This window comes from Moschus berezovskii, chromosome 11 (genome assembly GCF_049115385.1).
Source record: "Moschus berezovskii isolate FMDL1 chromosome 11, NW_MosBer_1.0, whole genome shotgun sequence".
NCBI classification, from domain to species: Eukaryota; Metazoa; Chordata; class Mammalia; order Artiodactyla; family Moschidae; genus Moschus; species Moschus berezovskii.
Window position 1 is genome coordinate 87,877,339 of NC_142470.1, and position 21,718 is coordinate 87,899,056.

At 41.5% G+C, this 21,718-nt stretch overlaps 1 protein-coding gene and 1 pseudogene across 5 annotated transcripts in view; both read right to left on the bottom strand.

Moving 5' to 3' along the window:
* Positions 1-21,718, bottom strand: part of RMDN2 (regulator of microtubule dynamics 2) — an 86,573-nt gene that overhangs the window by 13,274 nt on the left and 51,581 nt on the right. For 3 of the 5 annotated variants that reach the window (XR_016038615.1, XR_008682377.2, XM_055399118.2), the window contains exons 9-11: positions 19,589-19,642; positions 19,424-19,504; positions 5,195-5,244 (exon numbers count right to left, since the gene is read on the bottom strand). Coding sequence is in view for 3 of the 5 variants with exons in the window: in XM_055399118.2 (XP_055255093.1) it covers positions 5,195-5,244; positions 19,424-19,504; positions 19,589-19,642 (185 nt within the window). In the remaining 2 variants the exon portion in view is untranslated. Of the gene's footprint in view, positions 4,643-4,692; positions 5,086-5,194; positions 5,245-19,423; positions 19,505-19,588; positions 19,643-21,718 lie in introns of those variants that run through there. The other 2 variants (XM_055399120.2, XM_088841536.1) reach the window with 2 other exon arrangements.
* LOC129539008 (OCIA domain-containing protein 1 pseudogene) lies at positions 12,940-14,370 on the bottom strand (annotated as a pseudogene).

Here is a 21,718-nt window from a genome sequence, read left to right on the forward strand (position 1 = left end):
GGAGGGAGGCTATATATGTAAACTTATGGCTGATTCATGTTGTTGTATAGCAGAATCCAACACAACACTGCAAAGCAATTATCCTCCAATAAAAATAATACCCCATGCTTCAGATCCCCCATCTGTAAATGGGCTGTTTTTCAAACTAACTGTTTTCAGTAGGGCTGCTGTGAGGATGAAATGAACTAACACAGGAAAACACTCAGAACAGGTAAAACCATGCAAGTGTTACCATTTTCAGAACTCTTTCCCTCCCTCCCACTTCACTCTTCCCCGCCATCAATACCAGACACACCGGACTCCACTCAGTTCAGTGGAAAAGGCCCTGAGCTCAAAGAGGTGTGCAGAAGGCATGAGATTCCGAGACCTGGAACCTGGTCCTGATTCAGCCACTCACCAATTTTCTGACCCTGTCCGTGTTGCTTATGCATCAGAGCTAAAACTGTTTACTGGTAAAATGAAAAGGCAGGTCTAGAAGATCTATGGTCCCATCCACCTAACACAGCTTTTTATAATTTAAAAGTATGCAAAGATTAAGTGAAAACCTTTTTGACAACTTTCAGGCACAACAGAGATTTTCATTTACAATGAAGGATATCCAGTATTTAGTAAGAAAGATAACATGGCAGATTACCCAGACATGACAATTGTTAAAATTTTAGCAGAACACCGAGTTAATGTTTTACAAGAAATTATAACATGCCCTTATTATCAGCAGAAATTGAACACATTCAAATGTTCTGGATTGGGACTTCCCCTTTCCAAAGCTGTACATGAAGTCTCTTGAAAGTATAGGAGTTCATGTACTTCGTGGTGGAGGGTATACCATGGCCTTGGCCTTAGTGACCCACCAGGAAAAATTGTTTCAGAAACTCTGCAGCTATTCTGTCTTCTCCAAGGTCAGTAGAATGAGCAGTGAGTGAGCAGCTAGAGAGGAAAGAGTTCACAGTGGTTCACTTCGTGTGAAATTCACTGGAGTTTAAGTGTAATAATCTACATATAATGCCGCCATCCCAAAATACCACTCAGCTTTTAAAAGTGCGGGCAGGGTGGATTTAATGTGGAAATTGTCCTTAGCTGGCTTCACACATACATGATTGATTATAAACCTGATGAAGACTAGCTATTATCAGGCAGCAGGGCTCTGATGTTAATTGGAAGAGGGTATGGTATTACCACGATGAGGAGAGAGATTTCCTCCATCAACATCCTACTGAGAAATCTGTCAAATGTGGCAGAAATTCACAATATTTTCAAGATTCAAATAACTTTCAAAAAAGTTACACTCCTGTTGGGTCAAGTCCTTATTCAAAAACTTATCACTCAATTCAGTTCAGTTCAGTCGCTCAGTCGTGTCCGACTTTCCGCAACCCCATGAATCACAGCACGCCAGGCCTCCCTGTCCATCACCAACTCCCGGAGTTCACTCAAACTCATGTCCACAGAGTCGGTGATGCCATCCAGCCATCTCATTCTCTGTCGTCCCCTTCTCCTCCCGACCCCAACCTTTCTCAGCATCAGAGTCTTTTCCAGTGAGTCAACTCGTCGCATGAGGTGGCCAAAGTATTGCAGTTTCAGCTTTAGCATCAGTCCTTACAATGAACACCCAGGACTGATCTCCTTTAGAATGGACTGGTTGGATCTCCTTGCAGTATGAGGGACTCTCAAGAGTCTTCTCCAACACCACAGTTCAAAAGCATCAATTCTTCGGCAATCAGCTTTCTTCACAGTCCAACTCTCACATCCATACATAACCACTGGAAAAACCATTGCCTTGACTAGACAGACCTTTGTTGGCAAAGTAATGTCTCTGCTTTTTAATATACTATCAAGGTTGGTCATAACTTTCCTTTCAAGGAGTAAGCGTCTTTTAATTTCATGGCTGCAATCAGCATCTGCAGTGATTTTGGAGCCCAAAAAAATAAAGTCTGACACTGTTTCCACTGTTTTTCCATCTATTTCCCATGAAGTGATGGGACCAGATGCCATGATCTTTGTTTTCTGAATGTTGAGCTTCAAGCCAACCTTTTCACTCTCCTCTTTCACTTTCATCAAGAGGCCTTTGAGTTCCTCTTCACTTTCTGCCATAAGGGTAGTGTCATCTGCATATCTGAGGTTATTGATATTTCTCCCGGCAGTCTTGATTCCTGCTGGTGCTTCTTCCAGCCCAGCGTTCCTCATGATGTACTCTGCATATAAGTTAAATAAGCAAGGTGACAATATACAGCCTTGACGTACTCCTTTTCCTATTTGGAACCAGTCTGTTGTTCCATGTACAGTTCTGACTGTTGCTTCCTGACCTGCATACAGGTTTCTCAAGAGGCAGGTCAGGTGGTCTGGTATTCCCATCTCTTTCAGAATTGTCCAGTTTGTTGTGATCCACACAGTCAAAGGCTTTGGCATAGTCAATGAAGCAGAAATAGATGTTTTTCTGGAACTCTCTTGCTTTCTCCATGATCCAGAGGATGTTGGCAATTAGATCTCTGGTGCCTCTGCCTTTTCTAAAACCTGCTTGAACATCTGGGAGTTCACGGTTCACATATTGCTGAAGCCTGGCTTGGAGAATTTTGAGCATGACTTTACTAGCGTGTGAGATAAAGTGCAATTGTGCAGTAGTTTGAGCATTCTTTGGCATTGCCTTTCTTTGGGATTGGAATGAAGACTGACCTCTTCCAGGCCTGTGGCCACTTCTGAGTTTTCCAAATCTGCTGGCATATTGAGTGCAGCACTATCACTCAATTGAGAGACATCAATTTGTCCAATGAAGGCATTATGGACTACAGGGACCAAATAGGACTTTTGTTAAAACAAGTGAGATTGATTAGGCCTTATGTTTCAATTATGATCCCAAGTCCCACCATTACCAGGGAGTGTTCTTGTAGTTTCTCATAATTCTTAGCTGAAGTCTCTGTACCACTTTCTGCTGGCTTCCAAGGTGGCGCTAGTGGTAAAGATCCCACCTGCCAATGCAGGAGACACAAGAGACACGGGTTCAATCCCTGGGTCAGGAAGAGCCCCTGGAGGAGGGCATGGCAACCCACTCCAGTATTCTTGCCTGGGAAATCCCATGGACAGAGGAGCCTGGCAGGCTACGGTCCATAGGGTCGCAGAATCAGACACGACTAAAGCAACTTAGCGTGCACATACTGCTTGAATGAGCTGCTCCAGCAAAGCTTACAATGTGACTGACTCTACATTATTTTCTGCTGCTGGAATCACCTGTCTCAACTTGCACATTCTCCTAGCTGTTTAGGGATAGCCAGAGGTAGCCATGGCTTTGTGGACATAAGCGTACCTGCAAAACTCTTGTCTCTTCAGCTAGTAGTTTCAGTGTTAAGCTAGTTATCAGAGTTTGGGCACGAATCAGTTGGACTGATTTAGGTATCTTGATGGGCTGTTATGAAAGATGAAAGGGAGAAACTAGCTCAGTTTGATGAACTGGTATCACTAGAACAAGGCTTGAAATTTAGTGTACAAGTGTGCATGTGTGTCCATGCATTTGGGATAGCAAACAAGCAATTTTTGACCTGATTTCCAGGATAAGACTGGTTAAAGGGTAGTGGGGAATCTATAGATCACTGCTAGTTAAGTTCAACTGAAAAATCCTTTTAAATATTAAAAATTAGGGAATATTAGAAATAAAACACAATTCCACAGAAATATGAACATTTTCAATAGATGAATTTCTATGCACATTTTCATAGAGTTGAGATCATGTGCATATATTATTTTGTCTTGTATTTGAACTTAAGATTCTTTGTGCATTTCCCTATGTCATTTTTGAAATTATTTTTAATGTCAAAAATATTCTATTGTTCAGTTCAGTTCAGTTCAGTTCAGTCGCTCAGTCGTGTCCGACTCTCCGCGACCCCATGAATCACAGCACGCCAGGCCTTCCTGTCCATCACCAACTCCCAGAGTACACTCAAACTCATGTCCACAGAGTCGGTGATGCCATGCAGCCATCTCATTCTCTGTCGTCCCCTTCTCCTCCCGCCCCCAACCTTTCCCAGCATCAGAGTCTTTTCCAGTGAGTCAACTCGTCGCATGAGGTGGCCAAAGTATTTTATATTCTAATATGGTTAACTGCTTTATTACTGTTCTATTCAGTTCAGTTGCTCAGTTGTGTCCAGCTCTTTGTGACTCCATGGACTGCAGCACACCAGGCTTCCGTGTCCATCACCAACCCTCGGAGCTTGCTTAAACTCATGTTCATCAAGTTGGTGATGCCATCAAACCATCTCATTCTCTGTCATCCCCTTCTCCTCCTGCCTTCAATCCTTCCCAGCATCAGGGTCTTTTCAAATGAGTCAGCTCTCCACATCAGGTGGCCAAAGTATTGGAGTTTCAGCTTCAGCATCAGTCCTTCAATGAATATTCAGGACTGATTTCCTTTAGGATTGACTGAATTATTACCGTTACACATACGGTTTTACTGTAAAAAATAATGCTGTTATGAACATTTGTGCATAAGTGTACTTTTTCAGTTTAAGAATTTTTCTGTAAAATAAAATTATGAGATAAAGAGTTTATATATTTTTAAGGCTCTGGTTAAATTTTACCAAATGTTTGGTCAAAATGTTCTCCCAGCAGCAGTGTATGAAAACGGTCCACCTTGCGGCATCATTGTCAGTAGATGTTTCTTTAAAGGAAAAAAAATCCTTGCTATTTTGATGGTAAAACAGTATTCTATTATAATTTTCTTCACATTTAAAAAATTACTGTTTATAGTTCCCCTTTCGTTTTCTCTTATCAACAACTTGTTTATGTCCTTTGCCTTTTCCCCCTTTTTCTACCACATTAATAAAATTATTTTGTTTTGTAAAGTCTCCATGGAAGCAGCAATAAAACACTCACTAGAGTTCATTTTATTGAATCGATTTAAATATTTTATTTAAGGAAATATTCTGAAGACTATAGTTCATTATTTATAGGAAAAATATAAAGCATACATGTTTAAAGATCATTTTGTAGTGACATTATAGGAAATAGATTTCTCCAAATAACATAATTAGTTTTGTATTGCTACCAGTGGAATGCATCCTGCAGAAACATGGTTTTACCTTCAGATCTGAGCACACTACCCTTACATCAAAAAAGAAAAAAGGATAATAAAAAAACCCCACAACTTTGATTAGTTTAAATTTTTAGTAGACCACATCTGATTTGTTGAAGAGTAAGTTCTTTTATTTACCTCTTCAAGGAAGTGCTTATTTTTTTCACCTCTTTCTGAGCATCTTTATCCTATAAAGAAAATACAAATACACAATTAAATTTCACACTTCACCCTGATACTCTAGGTACTTTGAAACAGACTTGTTGAACAAGAGGGTACTTTCTGAAAGACCATCACAAAGAAACTGTGCATGTCTTAGCACCAGGCATGATTTGGATCTCTGAGAATGTAAGTGATACAGAGAGCTATTTCTAGGCTCTTTCTCCAGCTGGTCTGGGGTGGTAGATACAGGAAGCAGAGTCCCTTCTGCGTAAGCTGACACACTGGATCCATCACCGTGTTAATGATAACATTGTTTTTCTTCTTCAACTATAACATGTGGAAAAGGTCTGAGTCCTAGCAGCAGAATTTGAACAGCTCTGAGATTCCTCTGTAAGATCCAGACAGGATTCCATGGTAAGATCCAAACTACCTATTTTTTAATCAGGTAATTTAAGATTTAAAATCTGGAGATACAACCAATCCATCCTAAAGGAGACCAGTCCTGGGTGTTCATTGGAAGGACTGACGCTGAAGATGAAACTCCAATACTTTGGCCACCTCATGCGAAGAGTTGACTCACTGGAAAAGACCCTGATGCTGGGAGGGATTGGGGGCAGGAGGAGAAGGGGACAACAGAGGATGAGATGGCTGTATGGCATCACCGACTTGATGGACATGAGTTTGGGTAAACTCCGGGAGTTGGTGATGGACAGGGAGGCCTGGTGTGCTGCGATTCACGGGGTCGGACACAACTGAATGACTGAACTGAACTGAATGTGTTTTACAGGACTCTATGTGTGTTATTACTTCCTTAAAACAAGTGTGGAAGTTATGAAGAGTGGAAATAAATTCAGATGGTAGGGTGCTCCTATATATTTTTTGTGTTTAACAGACACTTACCAACCACCTATCAGAAAGGGTTTAAGGAGTGTAACATATTTAAAGAAAACAGAGGAGGAAAAACTGGACAAAGTAAATTTTGGAAGCAGTTGTTGGCTATATTTTGTTTTAAATAATTGGAAGTTCTTCAATAGTTTTAATAATAAGCTTTAATACAGTGATTCTATTGCAGTGACTGATAAACTAGAAGTCTACCTTCTATCAAATCAGTATTTTTGAAGACTGTGAGAAAATATGGCTAATGAATCTAGGTGAGTGATGAATTATTAAAAAGAACTTACAGAAAAGCCACAATTCAAGGTTAACTTTGTAATCCTAGGGCTAGCTCAGTGCCTGGCACCTAGAAGATTCTAAATAAGTGCCTATTAAATTGGCAGTTGGCTACCAGAGCTCAGTAACATTTCTCAAATCTAGGAACCAATTTCTTACAGACAAATGATGTAGATGAAAGAACTGTTTCAACTAAATGCTTAGAGAAATAAATATACTCAAACTACAATGAAAGGTTTAAAATTAAGATCATGGCTTAGCAATATCTGCCCTCTGGAGGCACCACAAAGAATTCCTCTAATTCCTACCCAATCCAACTGGTAACACCACACACACACACACACCCTTCCTTTTTTTACCTTCTTCCCAGGGCTTCCACCCCAGTCTTTAATTAATTTACATTTTTCTTTTCTTTTCTTTTTTTTTTTTATGGATAGAGGACACTGGTAGTGCCTTTCAGCTAAAACAAACAGAAAAACAAAACACCAGCTAAAACCACCACCTCCAGTCATGCTTTCTTGTCACTTTCTTGCCTAAAATGCACCCCATTCAGACCATTAATCCTCTTTGGTACTCATCCCAATACTGCTCTTCTATGCTCTCTCTTTCCTGACTCAACCTCTCACTTCTCCCCCTTTTCCCAGACAGAGCTCTCTGGAACTCCTGTTAGAAGACTTGTTTTGAAGTCATATTTGCATAACCAGCAATGTATTTGCTAAGAGAATATTTTTGAGGGGGGCTCAGGAAGAGAATGAGGGAGTGGTTAGGGCCAATGGTAGAGGGTAACTGCCCTTGACCGTTTCTCATATTTGTTAAGAAACTCCTGATCACTCTCTTTTTATTTTTGATGACTTTGGCGCCTTGGTCACTCTCTCCACACCGAGTTCTACCACCACTATTGGAGACTTCAGTGTTCCCATGGATTGTGTATCCCAGCCTTGCAGAAGGGTGCCTCTTCATCTTTTCTTCCACCCCCATGGGCAGACCTTGGGATGTGTCAGACCTAGAACTGCTCCATCTCTGAAACAGGGATCTTGTTCTCTAAACACTGCTTATCCTTGAGGGTCATTTACCTATCCATCTCTTCTCTCTCTCAAGAATTCAGTTTCAACCATACTGCACTTGCTGAAGCTGAAGTTCCAATACTTTGGCTACCTAATGTGAAGAGCCGACTCACTGAAAAAGACCCTGATGCTGGCAAAGACTGAGGACAGGAGAAGGGCATGACAGAGGATGAGATGGTTGGATGGCATCACTGACTCAATGGACATGAGTCTGAGCAAACTCTGGGAGATGGTGAAGGAAGGACAGGGAAGCCTGGTGTGCTGCAGCCCATGGGGTCGCAAAGAGTCAGAGTGACTGGAAAACAACAATACACTTGATAGAGTGCTTTTTCACATTGTATTTCTCAGTTCCAAGCCTTTGTTAGTTCTCTAGTATTTCATAAAATGTGGTGTGTATACCACCCACGTTGGTATTACCTGGGATATTTGAACTATAAAGTATGCATATTTGTCCATGTTTTCATTCACCCTTGCCAAGTAGGTATGTATTTCAACAACAGAGTAATGAGAACACATTTTTTATATGTTTCATTTTTCAGTCACATTAAAAGGTGTTGTCTGATTAAACAAAGTCTTTGTAAATATGTTTCAGTTCAGTTCAGTTCGTTTAGAGCTGTATAAAAATGGAAACTGATTAATCGATTAACAGTGATGTAATAAAGGAAAACACCTCAATTACTCAGCATAATGTTTCATGACTTTTTAAAAACTTATTATTTATTTTATTTTTTGGCTGTGCTGGGTCTTCGTTGCTGCATAGGCTTTTCTCTAGTTGCAGCGAGCGGGGGCTACTCTCTAGTTGTGGTACACGGTCTTCTCATTGCAGTGGCTTCTCCTGTTGCAGAGCTTGGGCTCTAGGGAGCAGGGACTTCAGTAGTTGAGGCTCCAGGATTCAGGAGCACAGGCTCAGTAATTGTGGAGCACAGGATTAATTATCCCATGGCAGGTGAGATTTTCCCCAACCAGGGATCAAACCCATGTCTCCTGCACTGGCAGGCAGATTCTTTACCACTGAGCCACCAGGGAAGCCCCATTTCATGATTTTTTAAAGACAAATACCCATGTATTAGATTTTTCATCAACAACTCTTATTAATCTCATTGTTTATTACGTCTCACCAAAATCTGTATTTGGCTTTTCTAAGAATGCATCATAGTTTTACATTTTTACATGGCATTATTTTCAGTAATATATTTGGCAGAAGTCTAATTATATGTTGAATTTTGTACTAAAGGGTTCTTGATAGGTTACCCCCACCCCCGAGTATGAATTTTCTTATATAAAATCCAGATGAAGGCATTTTTACATTGACTTGAGGCCTGATGAATTCTCAAGTGTGAGAACTTGAAGGCTGACTAAAGCATGATCACTTCATTCATAACACTGAGAGTGTCTGATATAGTGAAAATCTTTGCATGTCCTGGAGCATTGCTTTATGAGCAATGGGTTTCCCATGTTTATTTCACCGAATTGCTCCTCCGACATGAACTATCTTGTAGTTTCCAAATGGCTTTCTCCTCCTGGTAAAGACTTGCTGCTTCCCTTCCTGTTTGACTCTGAGTTTTCTATAAGGCTTGAGCGTTGGTTGACGGCTGCAGGGTTTCTCCCCTCTGGGAGCTCTCTGCTGTTTATAAAGGTTGGTGCTGAGACTGAAGATTCCTCCACATTCATTATATCTCTAGGATTCCTCTTCAGTGTATGTTGTTTCATGATAGCTAAGGTTAGAGCATCAACTAAGACTTTACCACATAGATGATATTCATAGTTTCTCTGCAATGTGAATTCACTCATATCATTTCAAAGAATTATTATTACTGGAGGCATTTCCATAATGATCACAAAGGGTTTCTCTCTGGTGTGAGTTCTCTGGTATGAACAAAAGGTAACTCTCTGGCCCACATTTGTTACAGTTATAGGGTTTCTCTTCAGTGTGAGCTAACATGTGTTAAGTTATTGCTGAGCTGTGAGTGAATACTTCCCCATTCTCATTATATTCAAAGAACTCCTTTCCAGTGTGAAATTTCTGCTACTGAAGAGTGGCTGTTAAAGGTTTGCCCACATCCATTCATCAACTCATTCATTTACATATGAATTCTATGCTGATCATGCAGTGATAACCTTTAGTTTAAAGTCTTTGCCACACTGGTTACATTCAAAAGCTGTGTTATTCTCCTGCAGGTACACGTCTTCTCCTTTGTATTGAAGCATGTTCACTGCATAGCTATCTGATTAATTTTGAGGCCTTCATTATGCTTCAAGCACTTGATATTTGCCCATATTTATGCAAATGTCCTCTTATAAGAACCCAGGTTATTGTTTTGAGTTCAGGTTACTCCTTTCTTCCTCAAATTCAAACTATTTACTTTGACAGTGGAGGTGAAAAATATCTTTAAGGGACTAAATCTGATAGAGTGCCTGAAGAACTAAGGATGGATTCCTGATATTGTACAGGAGACAGGGATCAAGATCATCCCCAAGAAAAAGAAATGCAAAAAAGCAAAATGGCTGTCTGAGGAGGGCTTACAAATAGCTGAGTAAAGAAGAGAAGTGAAAAGCAAAGGAGAAAAGGAAAGATATATCCATTTGAATACAGAGTTCCAAAGAATAGCAAGGAAAGATAAGAAAGCCTTCTTCAGTGATCAGTGCAAAGAAATAGAGAAAAACAATAGAAGGGGAAAGACTAGAGATCTCTTCAAGAAAATTAGACATACCAACGGAACATTTCATGCAAAGATGGGCTCAATAAAGGACAGAAATGGTATGGACCTAACAGAAGCAGAAGATATTAAGAAGAGGTAGTAAGAATACACAGAAGAACTATACAAAAAAGATCTTCATGACCCAGATAATCAAGATGGTGTGATCGCTCACCTAGAGCCAGACATCCTGGAATGAGAAGTCAAGTGGGCCTTGGGGAGCATCTCTACAAACAAAGCTAGTGGAGGTGATGGAATTCCAGCTGAGCTATTTCAAATCCTGAAAGATGATGCTGCACTCAATATGCCAGCAAATTTGGAAAACTCAGCAGTGGCCACAGGACTGGAAAAGGTCAGTTTTTATTCCAATCCCAAAGAAAGGCAATGCCAAAGAATGCTCAAACTACTGCACAATTGCACTCATCTCACACGCTAGTAAAGTAATGTTCAAAATTCTCCAAGCCAGGCTTCAACAATACATGAACAATACGTGAACTTCCAGATGTTCAAGCTGGTTTTAGAAAAGGCAGAGGCACCAGAGATCAAATTGCCAACATCCGCTGGATCATCAAATAAGCAAGAGAATTTCAGAAAAACACCAATTTTTGCTTTATTAACTATGTCAAAGCCTTTGACTGTGTGAATCACAACAAACTTTGGAAAATTCTTAAAGGGATGGGAATACCAGGCCACTTGATCTGCCTCCTCTGAAATCTGTATGCAGGTCAAGAAGCATCAGTTAGAACTGGACATGGAACAACAGACTGGTTCCAAATAGGAAAAGGAGTACGTCAAGGCTGTATATTGTCACCCTGCTTACTTAACTTATATGCAGAGTACATCATGAGAAATGTTGGGCTGGATGAAGTGTAAGAATGGGTTAGCAAAAGAATGGCCATCTTAGAGGACGGAAAAACCATTTTTACTGAGTATGTGACTTGAGGGAAGAAGAACTAGATAAAACCTGGGAGACAAGTTAATCTTAAGTACCAAGAATGAGGGCAGCTGCGACACTGAAAATTAGGTAAACAGGTCTGATAAGTTTATCTCGTTAAGACACCAGGACAGAGATATGCACAGCTGTGTGTGTGTGTGTGTGAAAAATTCCTGTGAGTTAGGTAATTTAGAAATATCATGATTTGAAAATGCTATATAACCCCTTGGCTCTGAGTGCTCGGGGTCCTTGTTGAAACCCGCTGCGTCGGGCAGACACTTGGACCCCAGCTAGCTGGAAATAAACCTCGCTGTGTGTCTTGCATTATCGTGAGTGTCCTCTGTTCCTTTGAGGGAAGGGCGACTCTGGACCCTAACAGAAGCACAAGCTGGAATCAAGATTGCCAGGAGAAACATCAGTAACCTTAGATATGCAGATGACACCACCCTTATGGCAGAAAGTGAAGAAGAACTAAAGAGCCTCTTGATGAAAGTTAAAGAGGAGAGTAAAAAAGCTGGCTTAAAGCTCAACATTCAGAAAACTAAGATCATGGCATCTGGCCCATCCCTTTATGGCAAATAGATGGGGAAACAGTGGAAACAGTGAAAGACTTTATTTTGGGGGGGCTCCAAAATCACTACAGATGGTGACTGCAGCTATGAAATTAAAAGATGCTTACTCCTTGGAAGAAAAGTTATGACCAACCTAGACGGCATATTAGAAATCAGAGACATTACTTTGCCAACAAAGGTCCGTCTAGTCAAGGCTATGGTTTTTCCAGTAGTCATGTGTGGATGTGAGAGCTAGACTATAAAGAAAGCTGAGTGCCGAAGAATTGATACTTTTGAACTGTGGTGTTGGAGAAGACTCTTGAGAGTCCCTTGGACTGCAAGGAGATCCAACCAGTCCACCCTAAAGAAGATCAGTCCTGAGTGTTCACTGGAAGGCCTGATGTTGAAGCTGAAACTCCAATACTTTGGCCACCTGATACAAAGAACTGACTCATTTGAAAAAGACCCTGATGCTGGGAAAGATTGAAGGCGGGAGGAGAAGGGGATGACAGAGGATGAGATGGTTGGATGGCATCACTGACTCAATGGACATGAGTTTATGTAAACTCTGGGAGTTGGTGATGGACAGGGAGGCCTAGCGTGCTGCAGTCCATGGGGTGGCAAAGAGTTGGATACGACTGAGTGACTGAACTGAACTGAACCCTGACATTAGATGGCTCCTTCCTACAAATATTCTGCATGGAAGTTAGGTCCTAGCTTTTAAGACTTTTCAGCCTAGACTCTGGCCTCTCCCTCCCCCACCCCAGTTCTTCCCCCTGAACCAAGTGGGCAGGCACCTCTGATTTTCAGAGCTCATCCCCAAGGCAGATCCAACGACTGATGTTTTCCATCAGTCATGTCTCTGTACGGCTTCCTCTGAGATGGGTCCAGCAGGCCCACTCTCCCTAAGTCCACAGCCATGTCCTCAAAGGTCCTCATTTCCTGTGGCTGCAATGCCAAGAACTCAGCCACCACGTGCCTTCCTCTGTTTTCTCACCCAGGGACCGTCGGAGCACTAGACCCACAGGGCAGAACCCAGGGGCCAGAGTGAGTTTGCTGTCACCACCCTCTGCAGCTTGGCACTTTTTTCTCTCCATAAAAAGCCCAGGAATTCATATTTTTGACAAGCCTCTCACACCCAAGAAAGTCTTAAAGATTTGAACGACTGGGTTTTTTTTTAAACATGTTCCTTTATATTTTGTTTACCATAAACACTAAGAGAATACAGAAAACACTGGAGAAAGGCATTTTAATAATTCTGATGTAAAGTTTAACACTTAAAATTATGCTTGCTCCTCCCCACCCTAATTTAACATGCAGGTATCATTTATTTCCAGATGCAGTGATTGTAGAGCATTACATTCTCTTGAAAGTTTTATAGCAGAGTATCCTTGCCCTGCAACTTAAAACAATTTCATAAACTATGTATAATCACGGTATAATACCATCATTCAAAGAGTTCCCCAAATGACTATATTCACACAATATTAATATTAAAGTCTGAGTTTTTAAAACATCATCTCAACAAGCCAAACCAGAGAAACCCAGGTTCTAGTTTTAAATGTGTTTATGAAGACTGCTGCTGAGCTCAAAGCATGCAGATGTTCATGACCACCTAGATGAAGCTGGATACTGAAACTCCTTCAGTAGGTCCAATGATGCAATTTTTCACTCATCCCAAGTATCTCCATATTTGTTTACTTTGACTTCTTTTTTTGGCATTCTTTCCTGTATAGGCCTGACTGAGGGGTCAGTCTTATGTGTTGAAGTAACTTCATGTGACTCTCTGTTCTTATTCCTTAATTCCTCATATGTAATATTTTTTCTTTTAGGACTTTCTTCAATGTTGGGATCAGGTCCTTGGGCAATATGATCAGTAATACCAGTTGGAGTAGATTCATTCAAAGAAGCACTGAATGGAATTGGCTCATAATGAGGAAGCATCTCTTTTTCTAAGTTGTCTGCTGCTGGGGATGTTGCAAAAGATGAATGACCGCTCACATTTGAGTCATATTTTGACCTCTTAGAATAGTGCCCAGTTGGTGAAGATCGTTGTGCCTGTCCTGATCGTAAAGCTTCTCCGAGAGGGGAATTCTCAAGATTCTTGAACTTCTCCTGGCAAGTTTTCACATAAGAAAGCTTGCCAGCAAAGTATCCCATGATGCAAGCAAATATAAATTTAGGAATGGAACCATATTTGGGATGACTTGAAAGGATTCCTTTACTAATCAATCCTTGAGTAATCAACATACTTGTTGCAGCCAAAGGTACAGATCTGAACCAGAAGCTTTCATCATTGCACTCTGCAAAGACTCTTCTTTCTTCCTCTGTTGGAATGTAATCAGCCCCTATGTGGGGAATTGGTCTTGGAACTTCTGCATTGGGCTCTCGAAAATTAGCCCTCCCATTCATCTTTCCTCCCGACGACGACGGCAGCGGCGGGCGGTGGCGTGGCGAGCCTGGTCAACCAGGGACAGCAGACCCGGCCGGGAGTCGAGAGTGGTGGAGGCGGGCACGACTGGGTTTAAATTCTAATTTCCTTAGAATCTCAGTTACCTATCAGAACCTCAAGAAGGCTTTTCTTAGCCCCTGGTTCAGGTTGCAGTCCCAGTTTTATTTTCTCATAAATTCTGTGCTTTCATCTCCATTACACTCATCATACTTTATAGCTATTACTTGGTCAGTGCCTGCCTTCAGACTATAGAATTCATGGTGGCAAGGACAAGATCTGCTTTATTTCTCACTGTATCCCAAGCCTCTGACAGAGCAGCACCATATTTGCAATATAAATGAGTAAAGGTAATTTTTTTCACTTACTCAAGCACACACATTTAAAAACACAGATTTGTTTGATCTAAAAGTGTCGGAAAATATTATGTTTTGAGAAGATACATCAATGCTGTCTACTAAAGACTTTGGATAAATAAGAGAGAGACTTATATTAAGCCATTATACTCTGGGCTTTTGAATAATGATTTATCAGACATCAACTTTACTAGACTGAATACTGGTTAAAAATGACTGATCCCAAACTGATGCTATATCAACAGTTATTTTAAGAAAATTAATTACAGTTCAGTTCAGTTGCTTAGTCGTGTCTGACTCTTTGCGACCCCATGGACGGCAGCATTGCAGGCTTCCTTGGCCATCACCAACTCCCGGAGCTTACACAAATTCATGTCCATCGAGTCATGAGTTTCTTTTTTTTTAGACAGCATATTAAAATAAATTAATTACAAGGAAGGCTAAAAAACTTCTTTAAGGTGTTTTTTTATATAGTTAAGGACATTAGCTCCGGGAGTTGGTGATGGACAGGGAGGCCTGGCGTGCTGTGATTCATGGGGTCACAGAGAGTTGGATACGACTGAGCAACTGAACTGAACTGAATTGAAGGACATTAGATACTGAGAAAGCTTAAGAATAATATATATATGTATATTTTAGAAATAATATATTTTGAATGCAGATAAACAGAAGGTATGAGACAAAAGAGTGCAAATTGGAGTACGTAAACAGAGTAACACTTCCTACCTACAATTCAGGAAATGTCTGTTCAGATAGTGGGAAAGTATCCACTCCAAAATGGCTTTATCAAAAAAAATTTCTTAATGTACAAGGAAGAATATATTCTCCAGGCAAGAAGAGCACAGAAGGTAATGTACAAGAAATACATTTAAATGAGAAAAAAGTAGGCAAATACAAATTTCTAACAAATGAGACCCTGGACAACACTGCTGGATTCCCTACAACAGGAAGATAGGTTAAGAGATGGGGACTGACTATACTTTCTAAACTTATCTGAAAAACCAATAGTCTTAATTAAGATAATCATCAAATATGAGATCTTAATTAAAACAGAACTTAGAACTGAAGATATTTAAAGTACAATTAGGATTTTAGGGAATTCTCTGATGGCCTAGCGGTTAGAATCAGTGCTCTCACTGCCAGGGCTCTGGGTTCAATCCCCAGTTAGGGAACTAAGATCCCACAAGCCGAGTGGTGCAGCCAAAAACAAAAAAAAAATTTAGGATTTTTTTTTTTTACTAAGAGTGGTTACTAAGGAAAGTGATGATTATCAATCTGTAGAACAGGTTGTAAATAAAGCCCAGGACTTTAAACTACAAGTAATTTCAAAGACAACTATATTACTTGCTTTAATTTCTACACTCCCAGAGGCATCTTCTTCTTGCAGTTGTTTCTGGTACGTTGTATTTATTGTCCAAAAAGAGTTTGTCTTAGAGGAGCAACAAATGTCATTTCAAAGTTTTATAACACTTTTAAAGTTGGTTTTTTTTTTTTCTTTACTGAATTAGCACATCCCTCACTGAAACACAAAATCTTACACAGTGTTTTTTCACATTTGCGCTTTCTCGGGTTGCTCTGAGCCAGTAACTTGGACACCTCCTCTGGGCAAACAACTTTCAGGCCACCGAGGCCATCACTATTACACTCAGTGATCATTCTCACAGTGTCTCAGACACAGGAATCCCTTTTATTTTCAAAAAAGGAATGCTTCCCAGGACCTGACATTACCTTTCCAGGGTCAAGAAAAGTCCACATGAATAATAAAATACTGTAATTTCAGATTCTGGAAACATAAAGCAGCTTACACGCACGAATCTGGGCTCTAGAGGCCCAAGGGCTGACAATCCCAATATTAAGTGCTGTGTGACGCGCTCCAGGCTCCTTGATAAGGACAGAAGTCATTTCACGAATAACTGTGATGCCAAGAAGAGGGTACGAGTGCCATGGAAAGAAGCACAGATGCTATGCAAGTTCACAAAGGGAGAGAAAACCGACAGCTGGGCTGCCTTTGTTGAAACGAATGCCAAAGCTATAGATATGTTGGAAATAAATAACTGGGTCAGCAAAATCACTGATGTGATATACTTCAACTTAGAAAACCTTTACAGAAAGTAGACACTACAGATAACTTGCCTCATTCTAGTTTCTAACTGATAAAGAAATTGAGATATTCCTGACAGTATCTGAACCACATTAAAAAAAAAAAACTAGGAATACAAATTACTGGAAAAAGTAAGTAATGTGGGAAATATTTGCTAATGCTATTTTGCTTATTACATAAATAGTTCCACATGGCCCAGCTTTTTTAGCTACATTTATTACTAGCTCAGCTGGTAAAGAGTCTACTTGCAATGCAGGAGACGCTGGTTCGATCCCTGGGTTGAGAAGATCCCCTGGAGGAGGGCATGACAACCCACTCCGGTATTCTTGCCTGGAGAATCCTCATGGACAGAGGAGCCTGGGGTGCTACGTCCATGGGGTTGCAAAGAGTCAGACAAAACTGAGTCACTCAGCACAGCGCAGCTATTTAGTATTACTATTAGCAGTATTCTTTTTCTTTTGTATGGTATTAGTCTTTGGAGCCTTCCCACCAATACTTATGGAGTCCTTGTTATATGCTGGGCACTATATTTGGCACCAGGAAGAGAGTGATGAATGAAAAACAGCTAGTTGCTACTTCCATGGAACAACCACGCAAATAACTATAGAATCACAACTGTGCTAAGGACAAGAAGGAAAAACATGAGGCGCCTTCTTGCCTGAGAGTGCCAAGGGAATCCTTCCTGAAGAAATGCCATTTATGGTGAGGCTTGAAGGATGAAGGGAGTGGCGGGTGGTTCGTAAGGGGATGTTTCTGAAAGAGGGAACACCACATGCCAAGGGGGCAAGGCGGGAGGAGCACAGCGCAGAGGAGGAGAGAGGGAAACTGTGAAGCTTGAGAGACTGGGAGGCGCCAGCCCTGAAAGGCACGCTGAAAATTCTGAACTGCATCCTGAAAGCAAAGGGTGTACAAGCAAGGAAGTGACACGTGAGGTCTACATTTATATTTAACCTATGGCTTTGGCTGACACTGAGGGCCAACAATGGCTGAGAGGGGCATGAGGCTATGGGACCAGCTGGGAGGGTTACATGACTGCAGCTCAGGTGAAAGAGGATGGTGCCCTGCGTGGAGGGCTGGCTGAGTGCGACGGGTAGAGAGAGGGAGCATGCACGCAGCTGGATGACTCAAGGCGTGTTTTAGAACAACTCTGAGAACTTGGTGACTGGGCAGACATCTGGTTTGGGGGGCTGAGAGATAAGGAAGAGTCAAGGAGCATTCCCAGCTGTCCTAGTTATGGGGGTGGAGGTGCCATTTACTAACAGGGGCAGATGGAGGAAGAGTGGATGCAAAGGCCTAATGATGAGTTGAGTCTGAGATGTCTGTGAGTCATCCAAGCGGAGATGTCAAGCAAGACACTGGATAATCAGGTCTAGACTCAGAGGGGAGGTTCTAGAGACACTAATTTGAGGATCCCTGGTAGGTATATAGCATTTGAAGCCATGGAGGATAGGTTTGGCTGGCAGGGAGGAGGAAAGGGTGAGAAGACTTAGCAACCAAGGATCAAACCCTGAAGCTCATCAATTTGGCCCTCTTGTGAGAGCCCTAAATGTCATGCATAGATACCTGCATTTCACACCAGGTAGTATACCTCATTATCACATTGCATTTTAATCTTGTATTCTAATAAGAACGCATAGGCTTCCCTGGTGGCTCAGCCAGTAAAGAATCGCCTGCAACGCGGGGGACTTGGGTTTGATCCCTGGGTTGGGAAGATGCCCTGGAGAAGGGAAAGGCTACCCACTCTAGTGTTCTGGCCTGGAGAATTCCATGAAGTGTATAATCCATGGGGTCACAAAGAGTCAGACATGATTGAGCGACTTTCACTTTAACTTTCTAATAAGGATGCATAGACACTTAGTTTAAAATGACTGCATGTAACCCAAACTGGCACTGCTCAGGAGAAATGTGAAAGATAGTAGGGTCCCGACCACTAAAAAGGAGCAAGCAACCTGGGGTACAAAATCTGTTTTCTGCTGAAAAAGTTACACAAACTGTCTTCTGGAGAAGGAGGGCTGTTTTCTTTCCAGGTGGCTCAGTGGTAAAGAATCTGCCTGCCCATGCAGGAGACACAAAAGGCGTGAGTTTGATCCGAGTCGGGAAGATTCCCCTAGAGAAGGAAATGGCAACCCATGCCAGTATTCTTGCATGAAAAATCCCACGGACAGAGGAGCCTGGCCAAAGGGTCACAAAGAGTTGAATGAGCCCAGCAAAGCACATGAGATGGGAACATGAAAACATTTATCTATTCTTTTTGTTCCCACAATACCTGTATACAGGAACACAGACCAAGCTGTTAATGCTGTGAAATTCCTAAAACTTAGAGCACATCCAGAATTCTGAATTAGTGGGGAAAAAAGCAAGAAGTAATACGACTGCTGCTTTTTCATTAACAGTGTTCAAAGACCGAGAAAATCGAGAAAATGTTAGTATATATTTTCAGTCCTCTCCACGGCCTTGGACAGTCACAGCCTGCTGTGCATTGGGACTGATGGTGGCCACTGCATGGACCCTCCTCCTGCTGTCGGGTGGGTGGCCTGTCTAGCGTGCTTGCTGCCTCCCCCAGTGTAATTGCCAGCTCTGCAGAATCACACCTTCCTCCATCCTTCTTCTGGGGCTTGTCTTACTCCCTGCTGTGTAACACTCAATGAGCATCACCGTATCTTAACTACTAGCCCACAAGTGATTTTTACGCCTATTAAAGATACAAGGGGTCTCCTGGTGAAGGGTTATCTATAGCAGTTTTTAAAACTTCATAGTACATGTTAAATCCAAGTTAAAATCTTTTAGGATAGAAAAAACCTCCAGATGTATCTGAGCCACTTACTCATAGTTGAGGCTGGAATTGTACTAATAAATAGTGCTCCTTGTTACCGTGTAGACTTACCTCTTTGGTAATACAAGGAAGCAATGCCGCCAAATTACAGAACTTCACAGCATTGTCGATTTGATTAAGATCGGCATAACACTAGAAATGAAAAAAATAATATGAAGGGCAACACATTTTTGTGTGATGGATTCAAAGTAATCTTAAAACAGTGGTCTTCATTACCTTGGCCATGAACATGTAATTGGACTTAGAAAACCCAGACTGTAGTTCTTCAACCTGATTTTAAGAGAAAACAGAAAAGAGACTATCAGGGAAATATTAGAACAACAAGTAAAGAAGATATATTTAAATAAATCAGACATTAACCAAGTTACCCTAAGAATTTTGGTTGGTTGTGTCACATCGGAATCATTTTATCAGCTCAAGTATCTTTCAGGTGGAAATACAGCTTTTGAGCTTACCCATTAAAATGGGATTATTACTGTGGTAAAGCTTACAAAGCAATGAGATCCTTTAAGATTTGGGGATCACCCTGTATAACCATCTTCCTCACTTCCCCTTCTCTATCCTTCCCTTTTTTTCTTCCAGGGACAAAACAACTGGTGGTACAGTCTCCTCAGGACAAGTCCCTACAATTTCCTTAGGAAGCAGGAGTGGAGTGTGACTGGTATTCATTCCATGGCAAGCATCTTCCACTACATTAATATTTGATTTCTGATGATTTCAACACATTCTGTACAAGCTGAATAATAACTGAGGCCCATGACATAAAATGCTTTGAAATAAAAGGCATATGCTTAAAATAACTAGTTGAAGTGGCAAACCATCTTGCAGAGTTTAGTTAGTGGGTATTATAAAGTTCTTTGCACCTGATCTGCTAGTGACTCATGTACCAGTTCCTTTTCTTTATCTCTGGTAAACAAGAATTTTGCCAGATATGTGGTGTTGCTACTAGAGAACTGTTCTTAGAACCTAAGTCTGTCTTTGCATTGGAGCCGGATTTTGTTCTTATGAAAGTCTATGCAGTAGGCTCCCAGGTTGGGACCCCAACCCCCAACACAGAAGAAGGCAGAACCCAAAAGGAGGATGCTTTAAAAAAAAATTTACAAATATATGCTTGTTTTCGGAGAAGGCAATGGCAAGCCACTCTAGTACTCTTGCCTAGAAAATCACATGGACAGAGGAGCCTGGTGGGCTGCAGTCCATGGGGTCGCTACTAGTCGGACAGGACTGAGCTACTTCACTTTCACTTTTCACTTTCACACACTGGAGAAGGAGATGGCAACCCACTCCAGTGTTCTTGCCTGCAGAATCCCAGGGATGGCGGAGCCTGGTCGGCTGCCGTCCATGGGGTCGTACAGAGTCGGACATGACTGAAGCGACTTAGCAGCAGCAGCAGCATGCTTGTTTTACAACTTATCAGATACATTCAAAATTAAATAGTGAAAGCTTCTCTGTTCCAATTTTATTCTCAACTATGATCTATTTCCCCAGGAATAACCACTATCAACATTTTGACAAATGCATCCGACAGACCTTTAAGCAGAGGAACTCCCTACCTCCCACCTCCCACTTCCCCACTATTCAAGATGACTGATTTCTGAAAAAAAATGTAAATAGGACCATTTCCTACTTATTGGTCCCAAACTTTTTTTTCCCCTCAACGTATCACAGACACGTTTTTGTGCTCACATAAACAGATCTACCTCATTGTTTCTACGAGCTGTATTTCATACTACCTATACACTATATAATTAAATTAAGCATTGCTGTTAGACATTTAGACTTATTTTTCACTATTACTAACAATGATCAGGGTACATACTTGCTCCTATATGCCCGTGTGCATGTGATTATGTGTGCAGGAGACATTCCCAGAAGTTGAACTTCTGAGTCAAAAGACACATACATTTTAAGGATGGTCAGAGGGGAAAGCACGGAGAAGGCAATGGCAAGCCACTCCAGTACTCTTGCCTAGAAAATCCCATGGATGGAGGAGCCTGGTGGGCTGCAGTCCGTGGGGTCGCTCAGGGTCAGACACGACTGAGCGACTTCACTTTCTCTTTTCACTTTCACGCATTGGAGAAGGAAATGGCAACCCACTCCAGTGTTCTTGCCTGGAGAGTCCCAGGGACGGCGGAGCCTGGTCGGCTGCTGTCTATGGGGTCGCACAGAGTCGGACACGACTGAAGTGACTTAGCAGCAGCAGAGGGGAAAGCAAGAGCTAGGGTTCTGAGGAGTGTTCCAATACCTTATGAGAGCACGTCCCTTGTAAAGGCCACTTATTAGCTGCAGAATGCAAGAGAAGAGGAGAAGGAGGAAGACAAAATCTCTTGGGCTAGGAAGCCAGAC